The sequence below is a fragment of the Sapajus apella genome, unplaced genomic scaffold, assembly GCF_009761245.1.
Source record: "Sapajus apella isolate SASKATOON/1434 unplaced genomic scaffold, GSC_monkey_1.0 scaffold96, whole genome shotgun sequence".
Taxonomy (NCBI): domain Eukaryota; kingdom Metazoa; phylum Chordata; class Mammalia; order Primates; family Cebidae; genus Sapajus; species Sapajus apella.
The window spans coordinates 2,250,249-2,265,502 of NW_022437036.1; the positions used below are offsets into that span (position 1 = coordinate 2,250,249).

Below are 15,254 nucleotides of genomic sequence, written 5' to 3' on the forward strand. Positions count from 1 at the left end.
TTGTGGAGTATTTCACTGTGGAGTATCATTTGTGGAGTATTTCAACGTGGAGTATTATTTGTGGAGACAATATGCTGGTACGACCCGAACAGCCGTCAGCAACGGCCGGCCGCATGGGGAGACGTCTGCAGCTGTAAGGAGGAATGAGGACAAGCTCTGGGGCTGAAGAGGAGCGGTTTCCAGGATCTACTGGGAGGCGGAAAAGCAACCCACAGAGCGTGCACCTTTTGTGCAAAAGAGGGAGAAAAATTTGGCTTTGTGTATGTATTTGATCATATTTGCAGAAGGAAACACCGCAGGATAGACCAAAAAGTAATAGAAAGGGTCGTTATTATCAGAGGAAGGAGTGGGTCAAGGTTAGAGCCGGGAGCCTGAGTTTTCTATCTATTTCTTATCATATAGCTTTGATTTTCTTTATTATTTTTTTAGACAGAGTGTCCCTCCATTGCCCAGGCTGGAATGCAGTGGTGTGATTTTGGCTCACTGCAGCCTCCGCCTCCAGGGTTCAAGTGATTCTCCTGCCTCTGCCTCCCCAGTAGCTGGGATTACAGGCACCCACCACCATGCCTGGCTAATTTTTATATTTTTAGTAGAGATGGGGTTTACCCACGTTGGCCAGGCTGGTCTTGAACTCCTGACCTCAGGTGATCCGCCTGTCTCGGCCTCCCAAAGTGCTGGGATGACAGGCGTGAGCCACTGCGCCTTGCCCAAAATGTGCTTTTGAGGGAGATGCATTCTGACAGCTTTAGGAGTGGAGAAGCATGAGGTCTGGTAATTAAAAAAGGTACTCCTGGCAGCAGCGTGCCCATCACTATGAGATTTACATGACACGTCACTTCCACAGTCACACCCGCTCCTCCTACTTCTAGGAATGCCTGGAAGCCTTCATGGTAAACAGTGTAACACATTTCCACATAGAGAGGAACTTATCTGCTGGAGGAACCCGCCAGCTTTCCCCAAGAAGCACGAGGGCACCGGGCCCCCCACACTGATGTGATCTCCCCACATTCCCACCACTCGTGGGCCTCCTGCAGGCAGGCAGGCTGGGCACTGCCCATGGGGAAGTGGAAAAGGCCAGTTTGTGGCTGGAGCTTCATAAGCTGAGGGCCATGTGCGAGACAGGAAGGAATCTGGGGTGTTTCATCCTCAAGGTCCTGTTGCCCTGAACCCCAGGCTCCATGCTGGGGGCTGGCTGTGAAGCACCTGAGGCTGGACAGATCTGACCCACCAGTCCCTCAGCATCTGATCTTCCTGAACAGGAACAGCCTCTTACCTGGTGTGCCACACCCAGGATTCTCAGCATTGCTACTGACTAAGATATTTCTGAACAAAACCAAGAAACTTAAAAATTGCACCAGGAAGGCCAGGTGCAGTGTCATCCCAGCAGTTTGGGAGGCTGAGGCAAAAGGATTGCTTTCGCCCAGGAGTTCGAGAGCAGCCTGGGCAGGATAGCAAGATGCCATCTCCACAAAAAAAGAAATGAGCTGGGTGTGGTGGCGCACACCTGTAGTCCCAGCTACTCAGGAGGCTGAAGTGGGAACATTGCTTGAGCCTGGGAGGTGGAGGCTGCAGTGAGCTGTGATTGCACCACCGCACTTCAGCCTGGGCAACAGAGTAAGACCTTGTCTCAAAAAAAAAAAAAAAAAAAAAAGCCCAAATAAGCATGGAAGGAAAACTGAGATGCCCGCCTCCAGGAGGGTCTGCTGGAGTGGCAGAGATCACAGTTCTGGTTTTGGGCCCCTACTGTCTCCCACTGCCCCTGGGTGACCTTAGGTGAGCCCTCATCCTCCCCAGGGTAGTCTCCTTGTCCATCTGAAGGACGGTGTGGTCCCTGCAAGCCTCCCTGAGTCCCGACTGAGATGCCTGTGGCTCTGCAATGCACGCTGTCACCTCTCATTGCTGCTTGTGCACGAGTCCCACCCTGACTCTGCCACCCCTGGGGCAGGGGCTGTGCCTTGTACCTCTGCCTCCCCAGTGCCCAGCACAGCGCCAGTGTGGACCGTCTGTATCCCCTGTGTGCCTGGGAGATGTGGGGGGCTGGGCACCCCCTTCTTCACCACCATTGCCCAGCACCCATCTCGAGGCTGTGTGCACCACACAGGGGTCTCACACCCGCAGCTGTCACCCTGCAGGACCTTCCACAGCCCAAGCTGACTACAAGCCTGATGGGATGCCAGATCCAGAATAACCCAGTACCCTCCTCTGAAAGGTTCCACCAGGGCCCTCAGGCTCCCCCAGGTCTGGCCCTGCTTCCTCCATCTCTGCACTCCAGATGGCCCTGAGCTCCCAGTACCACCTGCACCCACATCGTATTGGGGTCCCCCCCAGAGCTGACCATGCCAACGCCGGCAGCTGTTCACCCAGGCCCTCCAGGCGTCAGCTGGGGTGGGGCCACTCGTGTAGCTTGACTGTTCGATCATGTGGTGCTGGTGGCACTGTCTAGGTCTTTCTCCCATATTTATTGGCTTGTGTCCCTGGGGGACATGGAATAATGCTGCATGCCATGTGTTAAAAAATCGTGTCACTGCTCTGAGCAAGGAGGCCTTCCAGAAAGATGATTATGGCCAATAAAAGCCCGTAGGAAGGTAAAATAAAACACATTTGTAATGGAGAAATCAATAGGTAATTTGCGCCAGCAGTTTCGATTAGGGTGGCTGGATATACTTGCCGGGCTCAGCATGGCTGCCGCCCACAAGTGGCTGTGACCCTTCACTTGGAGATGAGCAGCAGCCCCAGCACCCGCTGGGCAGAGTGGGGAGGGCCGGGTTGAGCAGGCAGGGCTGGGTGGGGGACATACCAGGATGCCTGCCCTGCTCCCCTCTGATGGGAGGCTCAGGGCCTGTGGCTTCCACTCAAAGTCCCACTCTGTGCGCCTGTCTTGGGAAGAGTTGCCTGAACTGAGGGCACCAGGTCCCCATTACTGACCTGCTCTCCCCGGAATTCCCACCTTCTCTCCCTGGAATTCTCGCCACCTGTGAGCCTCCCACAGGAAGGCCAGTTCTGTGGCTGCCCAAAACGGAAGTGGCAGAGGCTGGTTCTTGGCTTTTGAGCTTTAAAGCTGAGGGCCACGGTCGAGCCATGAAAGGACCTGAGATGAGCCTGTGCCTGTGCCTTGCTCCTTTGAGATGAGATTCTGCAGCTGGAGGAGGGAGACAAGAGGCCGTGCCGGGCTCCTAGGAGGGTGCGATGGTCACAGATGGCTTATTTGGGTTTGGGGACCCGAGAGCAGAGAAGCTGTGTGCCCACCTCAGGTAGAGGTCCCATTTGTCTATTTCGGCTTTTGTTGCCAATGCTTTTGGTGTTTCGGTCATGAAGTCCTTGCCTATGCCTATGTCCTGAATGGTTTTGCCTAGGTTTTCTTCTAGGGTTTTTATGCTGTTAGGTCTTATGTTTAAGTCTTTAATCCATCTGGAGTTAATTTTAGTGTAAGATGTCAGGAAGGGGTCCAGTTTCTGCTTTCTGCATGTGGCTAGCCAGTTTTCCCAACACCATTTATTAGACAGGGAATCCTTTCCCCATTGCTTATTTTTGTCAGATTTGTCAAAGATCAGATGATTATAGATGTGTGGTGTTGCCTTCAGGGCCTCTGTTCTATTCCATTGGTCTATATCTCTGTTTTGGTACCAGTACCATGCTGTTTTGATTACTGTAGCCTTGTAGTATAGTTTGAAATCAGGTAGCGTGATGCCTCTGACTTTGTTCTTTTTGCTTAGGACTGTCTTGGCTATGTGGGCTCTCTTTTGGTTCCATATGAAGTTTAAGGTTGTTTTGTCCAGTTCTGTGAAGAAGGTCACTGGTAGCTTGATGGGGATAGCACTGAATCTATAAGTTACTTTGGGCAGTATGGCCATTTTCATGATATTGATTCTTTCTAACCATGAACATGGAATGTTTCTCCATCTGTTTGTGTCCTCTCTTATTTCCTTGAGCAGTGGTTTGTAGTTCTACTCGAAGACGGCCTTCACATCCTTTGTTAGTTGTATTCCTAGGTATTTTTATTCTCTTTGTAGCAATTGTGAACGGGAGTTTGCTCATGATTCGGCTGTTAGTCTGTTATTGGTGTATAGAAATGCCTGTGATTTCTGCACACTGATTTCGTATCCTGAGACTTTGCTGAATTTGCTTATCAGTTATGGGAGAATTTGGGCTGAGATGATGGGGTCTTCTAAATATACAATCATGTCATCTGCAAATAGAGACAATTTGACTTCCCCTTTTCCTAACTGAATAACTCCCCCCTTTTTTTTTCTTGCCTAATTGCTCTGGATAGAACTTCCAATACTATATTGAATAGGAGTGGTGAGAGAGGACATACTTGTCTAGTGCTGGATTTCAAAGGGAATTCTTCCAGCTTTTGCCTGTTCAGTTTGATATTGGCTATAGGTTTGTTGTAAACAGCTTTTATTGTTTTGAGATATGTTCCTTTGATACCTAGTTTATTGAGAGTTTTTAGCATAAAGGGCTGTTGAATTTTGTTGAAGGCCTTCTCTGCATCTATTGAGAAAATCATGTGGTTTTTGTCTTTGGTTCTGTTTATATGGTGAATTATGTTTATAGACTTGTGTATGTTGAACCAGACTTGCATCCCCGGGATGAATCCTACTTGATCATGATGGATAAGTTTTTGATGTGCTATTGCAATCCATTTGCAATATTTTATTGAAGATTTTTGCATCTATGTTCATCATGGATATTGGCTTGAAGTTTTCTTTTTTTGTTGAGTCTCTGCTGGGTTTTGCTATCAGGATGATGTTGGTCTTATAAAATGATTTGGAAAGGAGTCCTTCTTTTTGTATTGTTTGGAATAGCTTCTGAAGGAATGATGCCAGCACCTCTTTGTATGTCTGGTAGAATTCAGCTGTGAACCCATCTGGACCTGGACTTTTTTTGGTTGGTAAGCTATTAATTGCTGCCTCAAATTCAGCCCTTGTTATTGGTGTATTCAAGGTTTCAACTTCTTCCTGGTTTAGGCTTGGGAGGGTGCAAGTGTCCAGGAATTTATCCATTTCTTTCAGGTTTACTGGTTTATGTGCATAGAATTGTTTGTAGTGATCTCCGATTGTAGTTTGTATTTCTGTGGAATCAGAGGTGATATCCCCCTTAGCATTTGTTATTGCATCGATTTGATTCTTCTCCTTTTTCTTTTTTATTAATTTGGCTAGCAGTCTGTCTATCTTGTTGATTTTGTAAAAAAAAAATCAGCTCCTGGATTTATTGATTTTTTGAAGGGTTTTTTTGTGTCTCTATCTCCTTCAGTTCTGCTCTGATCTTAGTTATTTCTTGTCTTCTGCTAGATTTTGAGTTTTTTTTTTTTTTTATCTTGCCCCGCTCCTCTAGCTCTTTCAATTTTGACGGTAGCGTGTCGACTTTAGATCTTTCCTGACTTCCCATGCGGGCATTTATTGCTATAACTTTCCCTCTAGACACTACTTTAAATGTGTGCCAGAGATTCTGGTACATTGTGTCTTTGTTCTCGTTGGTTTCAAAGAACATCTTTAATTCCGCCTTCATTTCATTGTTTATCCAGTTGACGTTCAGGAGCCGGTTGTTCAGTTTCCATGAAGTTGTGCAGTTATGAGTTAGTTTCTTAATTCTGAGTTCTAATTTGATTGCCCCGTAGTCTGAGAGACTGTTTGTTATGATTTCCAATCTTCTGCATTTGCTGAGGAGTGGTTTACTTCCAATCATGTGGTCAATTTTAGAGTAGGTGCAATGCGGTGCTGAGAAGAATGTATATTCTGTGGATTTGGGGTGGAGAGTTCTGTAAAAGTCTATTAGGTCTACCTGGTCTAGATCTGAATTCAAGTCCTGGATATCCTTGTTAATTTTCTGTCTGGTTGATCTGTCTAATACTGACAGTGGAGTGTTAAAGTCTCCCACTGTTATTGTGTGGGAGTCTAATACTCTTTGTAAGTCATTAAGAACTTGCTTTATGTATCTGGTTGCTCCTGTATTGGGTGCATATATATTTAGGATCATTAGCTCTTCTTGATGCATTGACCTTTTTACCATTATGTAATGTCCTTCTTTGTCTCTTTTGATCTTTGTTGGTTTAAAGTCTAATTTATCAGAGATGATGAGAATTGCAACTCCTGCTATTTTTTGCTCTCCATTTGCTTGGTAAATCTTCCTCCATCCCTTTATTTGGAGCTTATGTGTGTCCTTGCATGTGAGATGGGTTTCCTGGATACAGCACACCGATGGGTTTTGACTTTTTATCCAATTTGCCAGTCTGTGTCTTTTGATTGGGGCATTTAGCCCATTTACATTTAAGGTTAATATTGTTATGTATGAATTTGATCCTGCCATTTTGATGCTAGCTGAGTGTTTTGCCCGTTAGTTGATGAATTTTTTTCATTGTATCGATGGTCTTTGCCATTTGGTATGTTTTTGGAGTGGCTGGTACTGGTTGTTCCTTTCTATGTTTAGTGCTTCTTTCAGGGGCTCTTGTAAGGCAGGCCTGGTGGTGACGAAATTTCTCAGCAATTGCTTGTCCATAAAGGATTTTCTTTCTCCTTTGCTTATGAAGCTTAGTTTGGCTGGATATGAAATTCTAGGTTGAAAGTTCTTTTCTTTACTGATGTTGAATATTGGCCCCCACTCTCTTCTGGCTTGTAGGGTTTCTGCTCAGAGATCTGCTGTGAGTCTGATGGGCTTCCCTTTGTGGGTGGCCCGACATTTCTCTCTGGCTGCCCTTAGCATTTTCTCCTTCATTTCAACCCTGGTGAATCTGACGATTATGTGCCTTGGGGTTGCTTTTCTTGAGGAATATCTTTGTGGTGTTCTCTGTATTTCCTGGACTTGAATATTGGCCTGACTTGCTAGGTTGGGGAAGTTCTCCTGGATAATATCCTGAAGAGTGTTTTCCAGCTTGGATTCATTCTCTCCATGACATTCAGGTACGCCTATCAAATGTAGATTAGGTCTTTTCACATAATCCCATATTTCTTGGAGGCTTTGTTCATTTCTTTTCACTCCTTTTTTCTCTATTCTTGCCTTCTACTTTTATTTTATTGAGTTGATCTTCAATCTCTGATATCCTTTCTTCTGCTTGGTCAATTTGGCTACTGAAACTTGTGTATGCTTCGCAAAGTTCTTGTGCTGTGCTTTTCAGCTCCATCAAGTCATTTATATTCTTCTCTAAGCAGTTTATTCTAGTTAGCATTTTGTCAAACCTTTTTTCAAGGTTCTTAGTTTCTTTGCATTGGGTTAGGACATGTTCTTTTAGCTCTGAGAAGTTTGTTATTACCCACCTTCTGAAGCCTGTTTCTATTAATTATCAGATTCATTCTCCAACCATCTTTGATCCCTAGCTGGTGAGGAGTTGTGATCCCTTGGAGGAGAGGTGTTCTGGTTTTGGGTGTTTTCATCCTTTTTGTACTGGTTTCTTCCCATCTTAGTGGTTTTATCTACCTATGGTCTTTGTAGTTGGTGACTTTCGGATGGGATCTCTGAGTGGACGTCCAGTTTGTTGATGATGAAGTTATTTCTTTCTGTTTGTTAGTTTTCCTTCTAACAGTCAGGCCCCTCTGCTGCAGGACTGCTGGAGGGCCACTCCAGACCCTGCTTGCCTGGGGATCACCCGTGGGGGCTGCAGAACAGTAAGGGTTGCTGCTGGTTTCTTCTGTTATCTTCGTCCCAGAAGGGTACCTGCCAGATGTTGGTGTGAGCTGTCTTTCAAGAGGTGTTTCTTTGGGTATACGGGGGACAGGGAGTTGCTTGAGGAGACAGTCTGTCCCTTATAGGAGCTCAAGTGCTGTGCTGGGAGCTCCGTTGTTCCATGCAGAGCTGCTGGGCAGGAACTTTTAAGTCTGCTGCAGGGGAACTCATAACCGTCTCTTTTCCCAGGTGTTCTGTCCTAGGAAGGTGGGCTTTATTTATAAATTCCTGTCATGTTGCTGCCTTTTTTCGTAGATGCCTTGCCCTGCATGGAGTAGTCTAGTCACAGTCTGCCAGCAGAGGCATTGCTGAGCTGCTGCAGGCTCTGCCCAGCTGCCAGGCGAACTGCCTTGGTAGTGGCGAACTGCCTCGGGAGTGGTGGTCACCCTTCCCCCCACTGAGCTGGACTGTCCTGGGTCCAGCTGCGCTTGCTGCAAAACACTTCATCCAGAGCGTTTCAGATTGCTTGTTTTGTGGGGGTGGTACCCGCTGAGCCAGATTGCCTGGCTCCCTGTCTCAGCCCCCCCCTTTCAGTTGAATGGGCGGCTCTGTCTCCCAGGCATTCCAGGTGCCAGTTGAAACAGTCACGCAGATTTGTGTGAGTTTCTGTGGCCAACCTGGCACTGGCTGAAACTGCCGTGCTGAAAACTTGTGGTGATTTTCTGCCTGGGAATCTCCTGGTCTGTGGACAGTGAAAATTTGTTTGGAAATGTGGTGGGCACTCACCCTCTGTGTTGTTCTTGCTGGGAGCTGCACTCTGGAGCTGTTCCTATTCGGCCATCTTGGATCCTCCCTCCCAAATCTTTTATATCCAGAGTCTATTTCAATGTGATTCATAAGCCTCTGAGCATAGGCCCCACAATTTGCCTTATTTTATGTTTGAGGTAAATGAGGTACAGAGATTTAAGTGGCTGGTCCATGCCAGGGGTAAGTGAGCAAAGAGCTAGTGTGGGAATCCAAGAACAGATGCCCGCAAGATACTGGGCATCTCCTGTGGGCTGGGCCACAGGGTCCCTGCACTGCCCATCTGCCTCCCATACCACCTGCCCCTCCCCAGCCCCTCCTCTCCACCCTGCTCCCCTGCTCTGAAAGAGAATGTCTGAAAAGATGAAGATGTGTCTACCAGTGAATGCAAAACCAGTTTGGGAAATGTTTTCTAAGGTGAAGTCTCCCCAGACTAAATACGCACCTTACACAGACTCTAAATGGAAACTTCAGAGAAAAGCACAATGTGGAATAAAAACAAAAATGAAAAAAAGGAAAAAGTGTTTCTGCTGTTGAATTCTTCCTAGGATACCATGACCCATGACTCTGCGGGGACACTGTGGCTGTGAGTCTGTGCTCTCAGCTTCTCAAATTTTAAGATTTATTTGAAAATTGGCCTGCAGTAAGAGTAACTCTCAGGAATGTTAACAAGCGTATGGAAGCATGGCCAGCCCCGCGGTCCACGTGCAGGAGAGCCCCGCCCTGTCTCCGCCACGCTGCCCTCGCGCTGCGCCTTTGCAGTCCCGTCCGCTCCACCCGCTGGCAAACCACTGAAGCATTTCCCATCCCCACAGTCTTGTCTTTTCCTGGTCATTCTGCAGATGGGGACATGCGACCTGCCACCTTTAGGTTCTGACTCATGTCACTTAGCGCCATGCATTGGAGATCCATCGCATGTCACATGGATCTCCTGTTTGTTCCTTTTGATGGCTGAGTGGCTTCCTGTTGTGGGACTATTGGACCTACATCATGGGGTCTCCGGGCCCCTGGGCTGGGGACCCTCAGCTGGGCCAGAGTTTCATGCTGCCTCAGGTCTTGGACTCCTCCCCAAGCCTCCATGTCCCCTCCTCATGGCACTAGGAGGGTTTCAGGCTGGTCAGACAGTGGCATCTGGCCATGTCAGGATGCCCTGGACGATGCCTGAGTCCTGAGCAGACACAGCCCAGCCAGCTCTCAGACGCAGCTTCAAACCTGTGGAACCTTTTCCCGAACACACACAGACACCTTGGCTCAGACAGGCAGGGACAGCGAGGAACTGGACAGTTAACAGATGGCTTTATGGCAGAGGGAGCCGGTTCCCGCCCCAGCTTGTAACGTCTCTGGCTGTGTGATCCTGCGTGCGGGCCCCCGTTATGCCATCTGTGAAACGGGACAAGAAGAGCTCCTCCTTGGTGGGCGTGAGGACCAAGTGAGATGAGGGGTGAGGATGGCACAGCTGGCACTGGTGCCCGATCAATGTCTGCTGCAATGATCACTGTAGCTGATCACTCTGGGGCCTGGCCTGAGGTTCCCTGGCAGTTTCGAGGTGCTGGAGATCTGGGGATGTGCAGCAAAAGTAGGGGTGGTGCTAGTTCTCTGGGTCATGAAGGCTCGAGCCAGTCACAGCCCTTCTGGGACCTCCCCTGGCCTGAGCGCCCCTTCCCTCCAGGGCACGTGAAGTAGGTGGTGCTGTAGGAACCTGGTTTGCTCCTCCTGGTGCCCGGTGGGGGAGACGGCGGCTGTGAAAAGGCAAAATGCACCCCAAGCCCCAAATCTGAAAATCTGCAGACTTTCGCCTCTGGGTTTCGGCCGGTGGGCCAGCCTGCCTGTGGGAGAGGCGTGGCAGGCACCTTTCTAGCTTCTGTGGCTCTCGTGGGAGAAGCGGGTCACCAGGCAGGGGATATGTTTGTTCCACTGAGCATGGCAGGTCTCTACGTGTCCCAGGCCTGAGGGGATGGGGTTGCAAGATCTGAGTCAATCCCAGAGTTGTTCTGCAGAGGCCGAGCCCGCACCGAGCTCAGTCGATTCGAGGGTTATTCTGCCAAGGCTGAGTCCGCACGGACCTCAGTTGATTCGAGGATTATTCTGCTGAGCCTGAGTCCTCACCCAGGAAAAAGAAGCACACGTCCCAGTGGGATCTGTGCCCTGTGCTTTTCCCAAAGAGGGTTTTGAGGGCTTCACTATTTAAAGAGCAAAGAGTAGGTAGGAGGGGAAGGAGGAAGAGAAGAAAAAGCAGGGGCTGGGTGGGCAACAAGACACTGTCTACGTCCTTGTGAGGCTCTGCTCAGCACTCAGGGGATCTGCATTTCACAGAAGTCAGGGTGGAGGTGTGAACTCCAGCTCCTGTGTGGCCACAGAAGGGAGACAGCACCGTGAGACTCAGTCCCCAAGCTCCGCTGCCCTTTGGCATAGTGGGTTTGGGGTCCCGAGAGTCTATCTTCCTTTCACAGGCCCCTCAGAGGCCTCAGTGCCACTGATGACCGGCTGTCGGGGGCAGGAGGCACAGGTGACAGGGAGACTTTAGCCATGAATGTGGACCTTGCAGGCAGCGCTTGCCAACACCCTGAGAATCAGCATTCTGTGAACATGCTTTGGGAAACGCCACTCTTACTGTGTAGACAGAGGCCTGACGAGGAGAGGGTGTAGCCAGGCAGGAGACCCTGATAGCTTGGGGAGGGGACATGGCACAAACTCAGCAGAGGGGGCTGGCCGCCAAGCTGCCACATGACAGAAAGTCAGTGAATGTGCCCGGCTGTGCCCACCTGGCCGCCATCAGCGCCTCCTCTGCTGCCTTCTAATTCCTGCTCACCTGCCTGCTGGACAGGGCCTTTCTGCTGGGGAAGATGGCTGCCAAGCAGCTGAGCCTTGAGAGAGTCAGTCACCTGCAGCCTTCTCATGAGCACCCCCAGCTAGAGGAAGAACCCGAAGGGGATGATTCTCCACCTCAGGAATCAGTTCCCGGGGTGGTGGCCTCCAGGCCCTCCTGGGACTCTCCGACCATGCCTCACAGACTAGTCTGCTGCACGCCTGGATCCAGTGGCTTCTGTGGCCTGTAGAGGGCTTTGTGGGCCTGCAGAGGGGCTCTGTGGCCTGCATAGGGGTTCCATGGGCCTGTTGAGGGGCCCATGGGCCTGCAGAGGGCCTGCCCCGGGCCTGCCCCCGTGCCATGAGGTCCATGTAGTTCCAGGACGCTGGTGCTTCCCTGCAGCTTGCTGTGCTGTTCACCTTCTATGGCTGTGAAGCTCTGCACAGATAGGGCCAGGCAGGTGCAAGACGGCTGAGGCCACCAGCCCTGTTATGGGCTGGGCAGGCAGGAAGCCACCTTCCCTGGAGTCTTTAGGGGTCAGGTTTCCACACCATACCCAGCCAGGCTTCTTCTTCTGTTCTGGCCCTTTCTGATCTATGTTGGGCTGATGAAAGTGGCAGGCTGTGTGTTCTCCAGCTGCAGAAGTGGCACTCCAGGCGCAGGACAGGCGAGCCAGGTGCTGCTCTCCTGGGGTTGAGGGGTGTCCTTGGTGCTCCCCGTGAAGGCCACAGAATCCGAGCTGTGGGAGTCAGAGAGGCCTCCCTGGAATCACAAGCAGGAGGTGGGCCGAGGCTCACTGCTCCCTGAGGAAGGCCCAATAGCCCTGGGCTCACGGCTCATCCCTCTCCTCTGCCTGCATGTCACCTCCAGTCTCCGTCACCTTCCCATGAGCAACGTTGCCAGCAAAGCCGCTGATGGTTCACCTTGTGGTTTCTAGGGGCCGGAGCTACAACACTAGCTCAAGGTCAAATGCATCCAGAGAAAAGGAGAAAGGGTTTGTCGCAGCTTCCCTCGCCATGTCCCGTCCCTGCGCACACAGATCTGACTTTGCCACTGGGGTGCGACCGTGCTAACGCCCCACTCTGAAAATTCGTAATTAGAGGAGAAGTGAAATGTGTATTTTGCCTCTTCTCTAAGAACTATCTTTCAGGTGAAAAAATAGCCTCTCTTGGAGAAGAAAGCTTATACTGTTAGGGTTGGAATGCTGTGACATATTAATTTATTTTCAAACACATCAGCCAAAATAAAAAGATTTAGTAAATGCAGCAAAATATTAATGAAATCTAGGTGATGGGTGTATGGAAGTTCATTTTACTATTATTTCTGCTTGTCTGTATGTTTGAATATTTCATAAAGTAAAAATGATGGAGACATTTCTAAGATTTTTCAGCAGAACTGGTCTTCATCAGGTTGCTTGGAAAAAGGGTTATTAAGAAAAGGAAGAAGATGACTTTGGGTGTTGGGAAAAGACACAGATCCCGGAGAGCCTCCTTTCCTCCACCGTGGCCTCCTGACGTCTAGCTCCCCTCTTCCTCAGGAGAAGTTTGGGAGATGTGCCCATCACTGTCGTGCAGTATCTCCTCTGGCTAAGAATGGCCATGTGACTAAACGCTGCCCAATAAGATGTGAACAGGTGTTCTGGGAAGGTTCCTTAATAAAGGAGGGGCAAACTATTCTTCCCCATTTTTGATTTTCTAATGCTTGTAAAAGTCTTGTAATGGCTGGTGCTCTAGCAGCCATTTTGGACCATGAAGCTGAAGGGTGTGCACAGCAGAGCAGAGGATAGAAGGGGCCAGAGTTTCTGCTGATTGTGCAGCTGTGACATCAACCCCAACTGCCCACCTCAGCACTCCTCTCACTTGAGAGAACAAAGTTCTTGAGTATTGAGGCCTTCTGTGGTCAAGTCTCTGCTCCCGGCAGCTGAAGGAATTTCTAAATGATCCAACCCAAAATTAAACCTGCTTTTTCTTATGCGTTGGCGTAGCCTATCCAGCTTTAAGCTCACCTTCCTGTTACCCTCTTTTCTCTAACTGTGTCTGCTGTGCTCTTGTGCTTTTCGTCTTAGTCCTATTCAGAATTGCTCTGGGACAATGGCTGCAAACTGCTTCACACTACATTGTAAATGAACGCTAAGTGTTATTATATAATTTACAATCTGCCCTTCTGGGGGAATATGAATTATAAGTGTAGAAAAAGACTTAGGTTAGAAGACTGAATCACCGCTACTATAATGACAGGACTAGGACTTTATAAGTCCATTTGAAAATTTAGATTAAATGGACACTTTTCTAGAAAAACATATCTGACCAAAACCATCAAAAGAAATTGAACCAGCAGTTACAAACCGATCTCGCTCCAAAACAGAAAGAAGCACAATAAAAAAGACAAAATCTACAGCTAGTCAATGGCTTCACGGCACAGTGTGACCAAAATTCCAGACAGATGATTACAGCATCCCGTGACCCGACTCCGGGACAGAGAACAAAGGGACACTTCCCAGCACATCTCTTGAGATAGTCTGTAACCTCGATAGCAAAACTCAGATGAGGACGCTATGGGAAAGGAAAGCCATAAGCCTAAATCACCCAGAAAAGTACACGAAAAACTTTAAATATCAGCAAAACAAATTCTTCTATATGTTACAAAAGATTACCTCACTACTCAGTGGGCTCTATCTCAGGAATGTAAAGATGGTTTAACATTGGGAATTATAATAGTGAAATTCACTCATTACTAGATTAAGGGGCAGGGGCAAATATATAGATGTCAGAAAGGGAATAGGAGAGTATTTTGGGGGACTCTGCCAAGCCCCTGAAGGTCACACGACTGGTCCTTGTGAAGGTTGTCTTTGACTCCAGCGGTTGGGTTACCTGCTTCTGCCCTTGGATATTAGGGGCACACTAACTTTATACCAAGTATCACTCCTGTTTGGTCCCAGGGAGTGTGCAGGTGGCAGAACTTCGGGTGCCTGGCAGGGTGTGAGAAAAGTACGCACCTTCACCACAGTGACCATGCCTTCGTTGGTGACGGGGTCTGTGCGGACGCTGAAGTGGCCGGAGGGATCCCCGCTGATGATGCGGTAAACGGCATTCCAGTTTGGTGAGTGTGGCTGATCTCGGTCCATCACGGTGAGGTTTGCGACCACGGTCTCCACACGGTTTTCGGGGACCTCCCCTGCAAACTGCAAAATGGAAGGAAAGAATGTTCCAAGCCTGCGTTAAGTGTAAATATGCACAGAGGAGTGCACGTAGCACATGTGTGCAGCTCAGTGAACGTTCACAAACAGAACACACCATGCAAGCAGCTCCCAGATCAGGACTCAGAGATGACAGGCTGTTTGGGGGTGCATAGGAGCGTGCACCTCATATGTAGCACAGCCACGCGGGGCCCATGGAGGCAGGTGTTCAAGCCTGCCCGATAGGCACGTCAGCCCATGGCCACGGCAGAGTGCCACTGATGGAGCAGCTTCAACAATGGGCACTTATTTTCATTCCCAGTCCCCACCCCAGACCCCTTCCAGGTCCTAAAGTTTCCACCTGTCCTGGCTTGATGGTGGCCCCAAAGATGTGGCCACATCTCAGTCCTTGGAAATGCCACCTTACAGGGAGAAGAGGTGATGGAGGTAAGGGTTCTGAGATGGAAGGTTTTTCTGGATTATCCAGGTGGGAGCTGAGTGCCACCACATGCATCTTTAGAAGAGGCAGAGGGGATTTCACAAAGCAGAAAAGACACGGACACGTTCAGAGGGAAGGCCGTGGGAGATGGGGCAGAGGCTGGAGCAGTGCAGCCACAACCCCAGGAAACCAGGGTGGACCCAGAACCTGGAAGAGGCAGGGAGGGTTCTCCCTGGATTCTTTAGAGGGAGCAAGACCCTGCTGATTTCAGACTGACGGAATAAATTCCTGGTGATTTCAGACTGACAGAATAAATTCCCATGATTTCAGACTGACGGAATAAATTCCCGGTGATTTCGGACTGAGGGAATAAATTCCCGGTGATTTCGGACTGGCGGAATAAATTCCCGGTGATTTCGGACTGGCGGAAT

General features: G+C 49.2%; 1 protein-coding gene across 1 annotated transcript in view; it reads right to left on the reverse strand.

The window, feature by feature from the left end:
* CDH4 (cadherin 4) overlaps nt 1-15,254 on the reverse strand; it is a 646,426-nt gene that overhangs the window by 14,515 nt on the left and 616,657 nt on the right. Inside the window, exon 9 of the mRNA XM_032257128.1 lies at nt 14,205-14,390. Within this exon, the coding sequence (XP_032113019.1) occupies nt 14,205-14,390 (186 nt within the window). The remainder of the gene's footprint in view (nt 1-14,204; nt 14,391-15,254) is intronic.